Below are 13,650 nucleotides of genomic sequence, written 5' to 3' on the forward strand. Positions count from 1 at the left end.
TAAAAATAGATTGGTTATAGCAGTTAGACACATCAGCAGTAAATATGGTGTCACAGTTTCCTGTGGCTAAAAATAGATTGGTTATAGCAGTAAGACACATCAGCAGTAAATATGGTGTCACAGTTTCCTGTGGCTAAAAATAGAATGGTTATTGTGAATATGATGTAAGCAGAGGAAATATGATGTCATATTTTCCTGTCTCCCTTATATTCAGTTCAAACTTATCTTCAGTAATGTTCTGTCTTATCTTCAGTCATATGTGATATTCAGTCATATCTCAGCTTCACTCATATCTGATATTCAGTCATATCTGATGTCATATCTGATATTCAGTCATAACTTATCTTCAGTCATATCTAATATTTATATTTTATTTTTATCTCAGCTTTAATCATATTTCATCTCAAGTCATATCTTATCTTAAGCCATATCTTATATTTAGTTATATCTCATCATATCTTACAGGTGAAGATCCGAAAGAGGGAACTACTGAAGAGAAGAAAGGTGGACTGGGAGGATTATCTCAGAATGTCATGATCATCATCATCGCGTGCGTTGTTGGGGCGACGTTTTGTATCGTTGTTGCAGTGATCACTGTGTTCCTTTGTCGTCGTAGAGACCACGCAGAGAGAAACCGAATGTAAGAGTTATCTTAAATGTGAAGTTTCTGTGATGATGATGATGATGATGATGATGATGATTTTGATTTTGAAATTGGACCATTTACAGTTGGGAATTTTTACATTCAAATTGGGAAAATAATGTTTTCTTGTGGCAATGGGAAGAAACTTTTTTTTTACTACAAGGAACTGACATTTGTGTTTCCCACTTTCATTAATTAAGAAGATCTATACCTTTTTGGGGTTTTCTTAAATACCATGTCACTTCAAACAAGTTTCTAATATATGTTACCAACATTTTTGCCAGGGCTCGAATTTACAAAGACCCAGTCCAAAAAGCCAAAAGCCCCAAACCATCTGCCCCTCCACGAGAGGGCCAGCCCCCTGACCTGTGGATTGATCATGACCACTTGGAGTTGAAGAGTATAGGTAAAGATGATCGAGGGGAGTCGTCTGTGTCCATTGCATCGACGAGGAGGAATTCACTCAGTAGTGTGCACACAAATATTCCAGGTAGGTGTTGTACCCATAAGTGCTTTCAGTGCTTTGATTTTGTTTCACAAGTTTCAATCAAGTTCTCTCTCTTGGTAGTAATTTAGACATAGAAGGTCGTGGAATGTTTTGAATAAAGTGTTTTCTCTAGATTGGTATTTGAACATTAATGGTAGGTACAGCGAACTGTGTATAGCTACTGTAGAATAAATTAATTTGATGAAAACAGATAATGGATGATTGCAATCGATTTTCACTGTTGTTTGGGCTTTACTAATTGGATTGAGTTGAATTATCATACTGTAGTGTACTAAAATTTTGCAAGTTGATCAGGCAAAGAATTTAAAAACCTAGCCTAATTTCAATATTTAACTTATACCTGTCTGTGCTTCAGGATTTCGGCAAAAATCAAAAATTAAAATCAAGAAAAAAGTACACAAGAATAAAAATTAAGTAAATGGTTTAGATAAAGTTTTTTTGATACAATGAAATTATATCCTACAATTTCATCCAACCATGCATGTTAAAATGCCCTAAAGCATTAAATTTGAACAAAAATGATACCCAAAGAAATTCTCTATTAAAGCTGAAAATATCATTTTTAACCTACATTCCAACCATCAATGTTTGTTGAAATACCCAAAACCAATTGAATTCAACTTTACAAAAATATTAGCCAATGAAATTCTCTGTTACAGCTGAAAATACAAATTTTAACCTACATTCCAACCATCAATGTTTGTTGAAATGCCCTGAACCAATAAAATTCAACTTTACAAAAATGGTTACCAATGAAATTCTCTGTTTCAGCTGACATCTACAACCTATCAGGAAGCGAGGCAGAAGAGAGGCTACTTCCTCCAAGCTATAACCAGCTCACAAATTCACAACAACGAAACATTATTCGGCCAAAACCATTAAAATTACCAGTAGACGCACAAACACACAGGGAACGTGAGTTGTTTGAATTTGCTTTAAACTGTTCTATCAAAGAAAAAAGGTGTGTTTTCAAAACAATTGTCAGAGACTGGGAGAAAACTTTAACCTATTGGCTTTTGACAAGGATCGAGATTTTTATATGAATTTTATATCAAATGAACCCAACGACTATTTGTATAGAAATTATACAAAACAAACAGAACAGAAATTTTATTGGACTTTAGCATAAAAAGCCTATCATGTATAGAAACAATAGACATGGCATTGTTTTTGGTAACCAGACCCTACCTAATAATTATTTTAAAAAAAACAGCAAAAAATGGTCTTCCCAATATAAACATATATTTAAAAAAAAATAAACTGTTATTCTTTTTTGACAGAATTAAGCTCCATAACAACAGCAATATATATTAGTGATATATCCAAGAAAATGATCCAGACATAAAGTGTATTTGGAGAATAAAAAGAAAATAAATTCCCTACCCACCTTACCTAGTAAATTTGGGGATGTTACCTAAAACAAACAATTATTATTTTTAGGCCTAATGGTGCAATACACACAACACATCGATATAAATTATCATTATTTTAATACAGGTATCTCTGCTTTAGTAATCCTAATCTACATGTTTTTATTAAAAAGAAATTCAATGTTTTATATTCAAATATATTTAACAGCTGTTGCAATGGTAGCTGGTTATCCGAATAGCAACATAATGACGCGGTACACGCCCGCCCCACCCAGGCCCGGGAGCCCAGGGGAAGACTCAGGTGTGATACCCATGAGGCCCGTGTACCCACGGACCCAGTATCAGATGCAGTACGCCGCCCAGGGCCCTCCAAGGGTGAACGCGGGTGACATCTCAAACACTGCCTCATGTATGTATAGTAAACTGTGCATTTTATTGTTACATATTTTGTAGTGAACACAAAGAGGTACCAAGAAATACTGAGATATGTAGTTCTTTGACACCTTTTGGCATTTATCCCGCGATATGCTGCAAATAATGTGGGCTTATATTTTTTTATGATTAGCATTAAATGGCAAATTCAACTGCAAAAAGCACAAATAGGTCAGAGTTATATTGTGTTTGTCTGAAGTAGTAAATATGAAGTTGTTTTCGACTAGAAGTAAAAATAGAATGGCACCATCCATGGAATGACATTTTTTAAGGTTTTTGTTGTTTTATTAGGCAAATCAAGTATTCCTTTTTAAAGCATTCAATTTGATTTATTAAACTGTCCATTTAAAAACAAGATTAAAAACTTGCTGGATCTATTTCTGCTGTGGTTCCAATAATTTGGTTAAATCGAAATAAAGCATGAAATACTTGCCATTATGATTCAACTTACTTTAAAGCTGCACTCTCACAGATCGAACGTTTTGACAACTTTTTTGGAATGAGCCAGTTTATGTGAAAATGCATTTAAACCAGTCATATAAGACTGTTGACAAAAATTTAGATAGCAGATTTTTATATTTAAGTTCAAAAATTGATGTTTTATGCAATTTTCTTAAACCGTTAGTAACTCTTTTAGTCATAAAACATTGATTTTCAAACGGAAATATGAAAATCTGCAATCTGATCTTTTGTCAGCAGTCTTTTATTACTGATTTGCATTTATTTAGACAAAATATTGCTTATTCGAAAAAAAAAAAGTTCAGTAAATAAGTGAGAGTGCAGCTTTAATTCAAACAAATGGTTGCATGCAATAGTGTATTAAAAACATAGAGAGTTGAGCTGGTTTGGTGTTCATACAAACTTAGATATGTAACAGATATTTTGAAAAGGTTACTAATAATCAATTTTATGCTTTCCTGTTGTTTAAATTGAAAAGTTTTTGTGCTTTTGTGTTGTTGTTTTTGCTGTGGATAGCATCATTTGAAAACTTGATATTTGGCAAAACAATTAAAGATATATTAAAACAATTAATGATATATTTATTAAAGATTGTTATTATAATTCATTTTACCACTAATGTAAATAAAGTTATATTTTTACTTATGATAAGCCACTCTTGTTGGCAAGATGTTGCCTGTAGGTAGCAACAACCCAATCGTCAGACATAAACACAACAACATTTACATAAACAAATAATGAATATATTATTTGCTGTAATAAATTTCGGCTAAAATTCTCATTTTAATTTTGAAAATGGGAACCGTTTTCCTGTTTTATTAGTTTTTAAATTTTCATTTTTGACAGAACTTTGTTTAAAATGTAAGGAAATGACTGAGAACATCAGAAAATGGCTTGAATTATTTTATGAATAACCAGGGAAGTGATACTTCCATGGATTAGCTGATGATGGCTCCAGCGACGAAGTTTTTTTTCAAAATGAATTTGGTGGTCACTTAATTTGTTGTTACTATTTTCTAGGGATGGCAACGAGTAGTAAAATTAATACTTGAGTACTCGGACGGTCGTTCGATCGAGTACTCGGGTACTCGATTACTCGGAAAAATTGAATATGTGTTCGCAAAGACAAGATTGTGTATACATGTATCGTTAATGACGTATATTGTGCGTTGGTCGTATTATTGGTCATTTTCACCTTTAAAGTAAACTTTCATTACATATTTTTACTATTTTAACAAAAAAATGATATAAAAAGGAAACAAATGTTGTTTCAGGCTTTTAATTTGTCTTATTCGTTTCATTTTATACAAGAATGCACTGCAGAAATGAACAACAATCAGAATTACAATGAACGAAAATTAATAGCATACATAAAAATATTCAATACGAAGTTCAGTTGTTGAGTTGTTTACTCTACAATTTTTTTTTTCAATTATAGTTTTTCGTACTGTGTAATTGTTGTTTACCTCATTAATATTCATAATTCTTGACTTAATATCAACCAATCAATTGTGATAATCATTGCAAAAATAGTTAAAATGCGCCCATTAAAAAATCAATTCTCGTAACGGTCGAATTGTGTAGGTGAAAGTACCGCTATCAAAACTTCGCTAATTGACATCAGTTTTAATTTGAAATAGGGGTCCTTTGTTGACAGTTTGCAACTATCATAACAACTGTCAACTAAATGATTGAGGTCAATTGTGTACACAGCGGGGATTAGAGGGACCGTAAATTGTCCTCTTGGCAACTAACCAGATCTGATATTTTGTCTGTAAATCGTGTATTTGGTGATTTTTATAGATTGTTATTTTTTTTTCCGAGAACTCGAGTAGTGATTTGGTACTCGAGTACTCGGACGTTCGATCGAGTACTCGAGTACTCGGGTACTCGTTGCCATCCCTACTATTTTCACTCTAGTGGTCTTCAAATTTGAAATCAGGAGGCGCTTTATTTGTTGTTAGAATTTACTCTCCATTTTTTTTTAAAAATATAAAGCCAGGAGGGGTTTCCAGCGGGCAGTTTTGCTATCAAATGCCCCATTGGGGACCTGGACCAACAGCAGTCCCAAAACCCCTCGCCATTTTTTTTTCCAGTCCCTCATTGTCCACGTCAGTCACATTCCTGGTCCACGTCATGTTTGTTCTACTGAAATTTAGCTTACAATAATCAACACTGTTATGTTTTTACTAACAAAATGTATTTATTTACTTTTATAAGCTGGGCATGCTGGGTACCCCATGGAATATGGCTGTAAGTGTCTTTAGGTTAAAAAATATTTATTTTTATTTTGAATGTTGAAACGCAATATTGGTCTATTTATTTGTGAGTTAGAGCAATGTTGCGTGTTGTTCCTCAGTTTTAAAGGAATATGCTCACAGATAAAAGAGATAAAATATGTCATTATTGTTATATCGTTATAAGCTGTTTGCAAATAAACTAAGCATTTGAAGGTTGCAGAGCATTAAATGGTCACGGTTTTTGACCGCCAATTACAACTAGTGATTCCTGGTTAAAATGCAACATCTATAGTCCTAATGCAAGAACTCAATATCTGCTTCTATTTATATCTGCAGTTATTGAGTTTTTGCACTACGGCCCGACAATCAACTTCACTCATGAAAGAGGCAGACTGCCATAGTCGGCCATTGAGTGTTTTCTTTTACTTATCAAAGTGAGACTAATATTAACAAGGGGCGGGCTCATACACCTTCAATGAATCCATACAGTTTGCATTGGTTTCGCATCAATCAGCCAATTAAAACATAGCCTTAAATAACGGTTTTTGAAGCACCGAAAACTTAACTCTCTGATTCGCTTTTGGGGCAATATAAATAGACTGTCTCTTTATTACATGGATTTGAGACTGTGCTTTTATATTGAATGAGTATGCTTTGCTATGTTTATTTGTAAACAGTATTAAGAATTGATACATCACAATAAAAGGGTGGTAATGTCTAAAATTCTTGGTATTATATGAATTGAAATATTTACATGGAATGCTATTGGCTAAGTTTTGATATTAAGGGGGGGGGGGGCATTGGCTGCATTAAACTGTGAGCTACAATGCCTTTAAATCTTGTATCTATAGATGTGTTGGATGTGTGTGTATGTCTTAGTAGCTGTAGTCTTTTAGACACATGGTGTTAACTGTGTTACAACATCAACACTGGTTTTTATACACACTTTATTTACTTAAAATTTATTCATTTTGCATTTGAAAATTATATTTTATTCATATATGTTGTAAGTTGTTTGATTTCTACAACATTGGTTGGAAATTTCCTAAACTGTTTGTGTTTAGATGTTTTAAATAACTTGAACATTTTGTAAACTTTCTCATTATTGGCTGTTTAGGTTTCCACATCTTTTGTAAATAGCTTTTTGATTGGTTATAGACATATCTGTTAGCAGTTTGTAAATTTTGTACACTTTCTTGTGACTGGCTGTTAGTTTCTTCCACCTTTTTGTAAACTGCTTTATGATTGGTTGTAAGACTGTGGTTGCATGGTTCCCAGCGTTAGTTATTTTCTCTCCTTTCTCACCATTGTTACAGATCGCCTGGTTCCCTGCATGGAAGGAGATGATCATGGTCACCCAGAAGCTTATGATGAATCACAAATGCACAGAGTTGGCTATGGCATGTATCTTTAACTTCCCTTTGATTTTAATTTGCCATTTAAATTTCTGCCAATTACTTCCCCTTGATATAAATTTGCTATTTAAAGTGTGCCAATTGCTTCCCTTTGATAATAATATGCCATTTTAATTGCTGTTAGGTTTTTGTATTACTTTAAATTACTTCTGCTCTTTTTCACATATCATTCAAAACTAAGAGTTTTAAGTTTCATCTTAAATTATTTGCTTTTTTTTTAAGTTGTCATTTAAAAATTGTTTCAGTTACTTCCCTTTGTTATAAGGATGTTATTTTGCTTTTAGCTTATCAATAATTTCTTCCACCTAAAATAGCTATTAAATTGCATGAATTTGAGAGAAATGAATGAGGGTTTAACCCTTACCGAAATCAAACCTCTTGAGAATATTTTGCTATGAAGCTCTCTGTTTTATGTTGTGTACCTCAGCATGGAGCGATGTTTTGTGCTGTATATATATATATAAGATATTGAAAAGAAGAACTGTTCTAATTCATTACACACATGTTATGCATTTTTGGAAAATTTCAAACAAAGTTGTACATGTATGTATAAATATTTATTATGTAATCCTTAGATTAGTCGATAGTGAATGCTTTAATGTTAAGCAAGGTCCATAACTCTGTCTTGAGAGTTAAAGACCTGGTTATATAATTCCTCTTTTCAACTTAAAAAAATCAACTACATTTGGACATTGACAGTCACTTTCCATGTTCTTGGCCATCATAAAGAGAAAGAGGAATTTACTTTCTTTTTTTAAATACAGCCGAACCTCGTTGGGTTGAACTCGCTCGCTTTCAAGGACCGATTTCTTTATATTGAATGTAAGCAATTCCGCTTGGCTCTAATTTTTCGAGGCTCGAAGTATTTTCGCCGGTCCCTGAGAGTTCGAGCCAATGAGTTTCGACTGTATATAACACCCTACAAAACTGTTTTGGTCATTTTTTCCTCAATACATACTGAACAGAACCATCAGACTTAAGCATTACAAGCTGGATGCCATTACAATATGATAGAGTTATTACAGTTTTTCTTTTCAAAGTTTAAATTGCAGTGCTGTTGCTTTTGATTTGCCATGCTTCTACATACATGTACATGCCTTTGTTGTGCCATTGTGTGACATCTCTGCATTGTGCATACATTCTGTCATTAATCATACCAACCTTGGAATGAACAAACAAATCTGCCAACAATTGCTAGTAATACAAGCATTGATATACACATTTTCCTTTACATCTTTTCACTTAGTAAACTATACACAGGCTTCACCGAGCTCTATTTAAGCTACAATTTAGTGTATTTGTTAAGAGCCTATGCTTTTCATGGATGCAGGTATATACACTTGCAGGACTAGATGGAGTTATCTGGTCTGGTATAATTTTAATTCTGACATTGATTCTCCTGCTTCATATATATAAACCATTAGTGTTTGTTTCAATCAAATTCAATGAAATATAGCAACATCTTATCACCAGAAGACAAAACATATAGCTAAATAACTTCCCCTTGAGAGCTATTTTAATGATTGTGTGAATACAGCATAAGTAGCCTATAACAAACCCTTTACATAGATCATTTCACATCATCAATTAAGAATTATATGACATAAAATTGTTTCTTGCATATTATATTATATAAATAAATATCGGCGCAGTACAAGCAGTTGGCAATTATTTTTGTCATTATTCATTATCTTTGCCATAATATCTTTGTCATTATTCATTATCTTTGCTATTATGTCTGTCATTATTTATTTTCTTTGCCATTATCTTTGTCATTATTCATAATCTTTGCCATTATCTCTGTCACTTTTCATTCTCTTTGCTATTATCTCTGTCATTATTTATTATCTTTGCCATTAATTTGTCATTATTCATTATATTTGCCGTTATCTTTATCTTTTCATTTCTTGTTGTCATTTTCATTGTCACATTTTTATTTATGCATATTTTTGTTTGATATTCTATATCTTGTCAGTTTCTTAAAGGGACTGGATACCAGATGGTCGAGAAGTAGGCAAATACAATATTTCCTCGTAACAAGTCTTGAATTGTCAATGCGGGCTAGTAGGAGGTCGATACCATAGTACAGTACATCATTTTGAATGATTAAAATAATAAACGGAACAGTCATGTTGCTGTCTCTTTTGTGTTTTCCTGTTTCCAAAAACGCATAATGGTTTCCCAGTTTAAATCATATCCGTTAATAAGCACAGATGAATATTTTGTAGTTATTTTTAAACTTACTGGGATTTAATTAAATTGAAAAATGTGCAAAAAAAGATACAAATGTCGTTAATCATCAGCATGTTAGTTTTTGAAAATATTCTTTTTTTTCTTGCAACTGTATAATCTAGTGTCTAGTCCCTTTAAAGTCATCAATCTTCTTCTTTTATCATTGTCATTATGTTCTAATTTTGCCATTATTTTGTCATTATGTTTTGTTTGATCATTCATTATCCTTCACGTTTCACATCCTGGCTTTTTGCAGGCGGATTCACTACTCCATCTCATCATGGCTCTCTCAATCGAAGACACAAAGCTCGCACCCCTATTACTGGAATAGCCTCGCCCGTTAAACACATGTCATCCAATGATATTTCAATAACTGAAAGTACATGTATGACACCTGGAATAGTCCATTCCAATTCGGGGACCTTTGCTTTTGGTCGTACCCGATCCCCTCTTAGGAGTTTTAGTGTACCTGACTCCCCTACTGGAAAGTCGAGCACTCCCAAACATATAGGTAACCAATCTATTTTTAAAAACTGACCTATTAATAGAAGTTGGACTATCCCATTTATATAACCAAAGGGGGTTCATTTTTTTCACCCATAATACAAATAGTTTAGCCCAATATAACTCCTAAAATGTGTATTTAAGTTAACCCACTTTGAAATTTAGTCTCATAGTGGATAGAAAGGAGGTGGTGGTAATATTATTTGTAATACAAACATTCTTTTTAAAAAAAGTCTTCATTCTATTTCAGTAGGCATTAGTTATGGTGTATGCCTTTTTTTAACATTCAGCTGAACATTTATACTTTTAATTACTACCAGTATCAACTGATTCTTTATTGCTTTGTTATTTTGCTTCAGTCCTCATATAAGTTACTTGTTAATGTAAGCATTAATTTAATTATCTCCTACATTCTAAGCATTTACATTTGTAGGCACTAAATGTTACTTATGTAGTTGTATAGGTTTCCACCTGCCAGAGGGTTTTCTGTTATTTATGTAGTTATATACTTAGGAAGTCTGGTGCCCAAGAGGGTTTTCTGTTATTTATGTAGTTATATACTTAGGAAGTCTGGTGCCAAAGAGGGTTTTCTGTTATTTATGTAGTTATATACTTAGGAAGTCTGGTGCCCAAGAGGGTTTTCTGTTATTTATGTAGTTATATACTTAGGAAGTCTGGTGCCAAAGAGGGTTTTCTGTTATTTATGTAGTTATATACTTAGGAAGTCTGGTGCCAAAGAGGGTTTTCTGTTATTTATGTAGTTATATACTTAGGAAGTCTGGTGCCCAAGAGGGTTTTCTGTTATTTATGTAGTTATATACTTAGGAAGTCTGGTGCCCAAGAGGGTTTGCTGTCTTAAAGGTTATTTATGTAGTTATATACTTAGGAAGTCTGGTGCCAAAGAGGGTTTTCTGTTATTTATGTAGTTATATACTTAGGAAGTCTGGTGCCCAAGAGGGTTTTCTGTTATTTATGTAGTTATATACTTAGGAAGTCTAGTGCCCAAGAGGGTTTTCTGTTATTTATGTAGTTATATACTTGGGAAGTCTGGTGCCCAAGAGGGTTTTCTGTTATTTATGTAGTTATATACTTAGGAAGTCTGGTGCCAAAGAGGGTTTTCTGTTATTTATGTAGTTATATACTTAGGAAGTCTAGTGCCCAAGAGGGTTTTCTGTTATTTATGTAGTTATATACTTAGGAAGTCTGGTGCCCAAGAGGGTTTGCTGTCTTAAAGGTTATTTATGTAGTTATATACTTAGGAAGTCTGGTACCAAAGAGGGTTTTCTGTTATTTATGTAGTTATATACTTAGGAAGTCTGGTGCCCAAGAGGGTTTTCTGTTATTTATGTAGTTATATACTTAGGAAGTCTGGTGCCCAAGAGGGTTTTCTGTTATTTATGTAGTTATATACTTAGGAAGTCTGGTGCTCGAGAGGGTTTGCTGTCTTAAAGGTTATTTATGTAGTTTAATTGGTATTTTGGTTTAAGCCCTACTTGGAGCTAGTGTTAAGAATTGGACCAAATAGGAGTTAATAACCAATCGATGATTGATACATAATAAATACAGTCGTGACTGTACATTTTACAGTTCATTTTAAATTTAGCTTGTGCCGTTTTATGGATTCCCTTTCACCCAAAAGATTCGATGTTTATATGCACCCACCTGCCATCATTTTTCACAGCCAAATACAGAGTGGCGTTTTCTCCCTCAGCACCTTGTTCCCCTTCTGCAGCACCCTCCTTTTAAAACCAGAAAAACATGGATTGTTAAGTAAAAATTCATGCCAAGTGCATTTCGTTCAGGCGTGTTTATCAAAGAGTCTAATACCATTCCTGCGTTTGTCTAGATATTAATTTCTATTATAACACTACAAATCATTAACTGAATTCAAAAACGAACAAGCATGACCTGTTTGTATAACCTGACTTTTTTAACCGTGTTTGTATTATAGAGGTACTAACAATTACTTACAGCTATTCCATTTAAACATATAACCCACGGCGGGAGGCAATTTTACTTTAAGTAAATGGTTGGGTGTCTTTTTTCACTAATTTGGACCCCAAAAGGGTGAATTTGCTTCTATAGGGGGGTGGTATAATTTTAAAGTGCCTTTCCCCACGGGGGTTATAATAATGTTTAAATGGAATAGCCATAACAATGGCTGAATATTTTAACAAGCATGGTACATGTATATGTTAACCAAATGTTTATACTTTTCTTTAAATTAGTATCATATACATATACCCAATATATATGTATGTATTTGTGACATCAATGGTCAATAATGGGTCCTGTGAATAAAAAAGGGATGTTCATTTTCAACATAGTGATTTTGTTTCTTGTAGACAAGTATTCATAGCTATTTAAAAATATTTTCCCAAAAGGTTCTTTTACACTGTACACATTGTTTTAAGTGTGTTTTAATATCTTATCTTATGGTTAAAGATTAACTCTCACAGATTGACCATTTGACAACTTTTTTTTATTTTTTTATCTTGGAATGAGCCAAATTGTGCGTAAATGTCTAGAAACTAGTGATATAAAGCTGTTGACAAAAGATCAGCACACAGTTTTTCATATTTACAATCGAAAATTGATGTTTTATGGCATTACTAACGCTTAAAGAAAAAGGTTTTCGGCAGTTTTCCATTTCAATTGAGATCTATTCTATTGAGAGTTATCTTATATGACTGAAATGAAGGCATTGATAAAATATATCAGCTGATTCTGAAAAAAAGGAAAAACTGTCAATCTATGAGGTTGCAGCTTTAAAAAAATTGTTGTTAACATAAATGCCACAATAGGACTCATATTCTGAGATGACGTTGCAGATATAGAATGGGAATGTACTATTAATATGAATATGCCTTAAAAACATTCTTGTTTATGTAACTTCACCATACCTACAAAAATACCGACCCTAATGTTAGTCCATTGGTTAAAACAAGTTTTTACAACATTTTTACAACCAAAACCACTCAATATTTATTTTGGGGCATATTATAATCACTGACAGAGAGAATGAAAAAATGCAACTTAGATTACGATTTCCAAAGGAAATCCTATAATTGACCTGGTATTATACAGTGACCTTCGGTAGAATTTTTAAAGGGACTCTCATAGATAAATTTTTTATGTAAACAATCTTTCAACAATGGTAAATTAACATCTCATTTAAAATTTCATTTAAGTTTTTGTGGGTAATTAGTATCTTATTCTGTAAGCCATAGTTCTTGTTGTATCTTGATTTTAATAAGTAAAATTGTTTTCCCGTTCTTAAACTCTTAAATATTTAACATTACTACTAATATCTATTTTAAATGCTAAGCTTATTTGTATAGCGGATTCCTTAATAAAGCAAAACAATCATTTTTTAATGCTTTGTTGTTCAAATACTTGTTTAGTGATGCAATATAAATTTTAATGCTTTTTACTTAATATTATCATGTTTTTTATCATCAGTTGTTTACATATCAAAGGCTGCTTACAAGAAGGCAGGAACTACTTTTATTGAAAGAATGATCTTTTTGAAGGTAAGCATGTAAAATGACTCCTATTGTTCTCTCTTTCAGTGAAGCCACAACAGACAGCGACCCCATTTAAAAAGGTTCACACGGCCCCTCCCATTTCTAGTGGACCAATCAAACCCCGCGCCATGATGGCCCCTATGGTGTCCCCTAAATCTGCTCCAGATGTTCTGAAAACAGAAGCAGAAGAAGACATTCAGGTTTGTAGTTGTTTAGAGTGACTCTTATTCTAAATCAATTCAAGCACATGTATTACAAACATAAATTTTGAGTAATAAACCTTTGAACTGATTATTAAATAATGCATTTACGGAAAATAA

The 13,650-nt window shown here is 32.9% G+C and overlaps 1 protein-coding gene across 7 annotated transcripts in view; it reads left to right on the forward strand.

Moving 5' to 3' along the window:
• The window catches only part of LOC128221379 (neogenin-like), a 96,648-nt gene that overhangs the window by 76,805 nt on the left and 6,193 nt on the right, over positions 1-13,650 (forward strand). For 3 of the 7 annotated variants that reach the window (XM_052929989.1, XM_052929992.1, XM_052929988.1), the window contains exons 24-31: positions 466-640; positions 928-1,133; positions 1,923-2,066; positions 2,730-2,930; positions 5,633-5,665; positions 6,969-7,052; positions 9,556-9,810; positions 13,376-13,530. In XM_052929989.1, coding sequence (XP_052785949.1) covers positions 466-640; positions 928-1,133; positions 1,923-2,066; positions 2,730-2,930; positions 5,633-5,665; positions 6,969-7,052; positions 9,556-9,810; positions 13,376-13,530 — 1,253 coding nt within the window. The remainder of the gene's footprint in view (positions 1-465; positions 641-927; positions 1,134-1,922; positions 2,067-2,729; positions 2,931-5,632; positions 5,666-6,968; positions 7,053-9,555; positions 9,811-13,375; positions 13,531-13,650) is intronic. The other 4 variants (XM_052929991.1, XM_052929993.1, XM_052929995.1 and 1 more) reach the window with 4 other exon arrangements.

Source organism: Mya arenaria, chromosome 16, assembly GCF_026914265.1.
Source record: "Mya arenaria isolate MELC-2E11 chromosome 16, ASM2691426v1".
Taxonomy (NCBI): Eukaryota; Metazoa; Mollusca; class Bivalvia; order Myida; family Myidae; genus Mya; species Mya arenaria.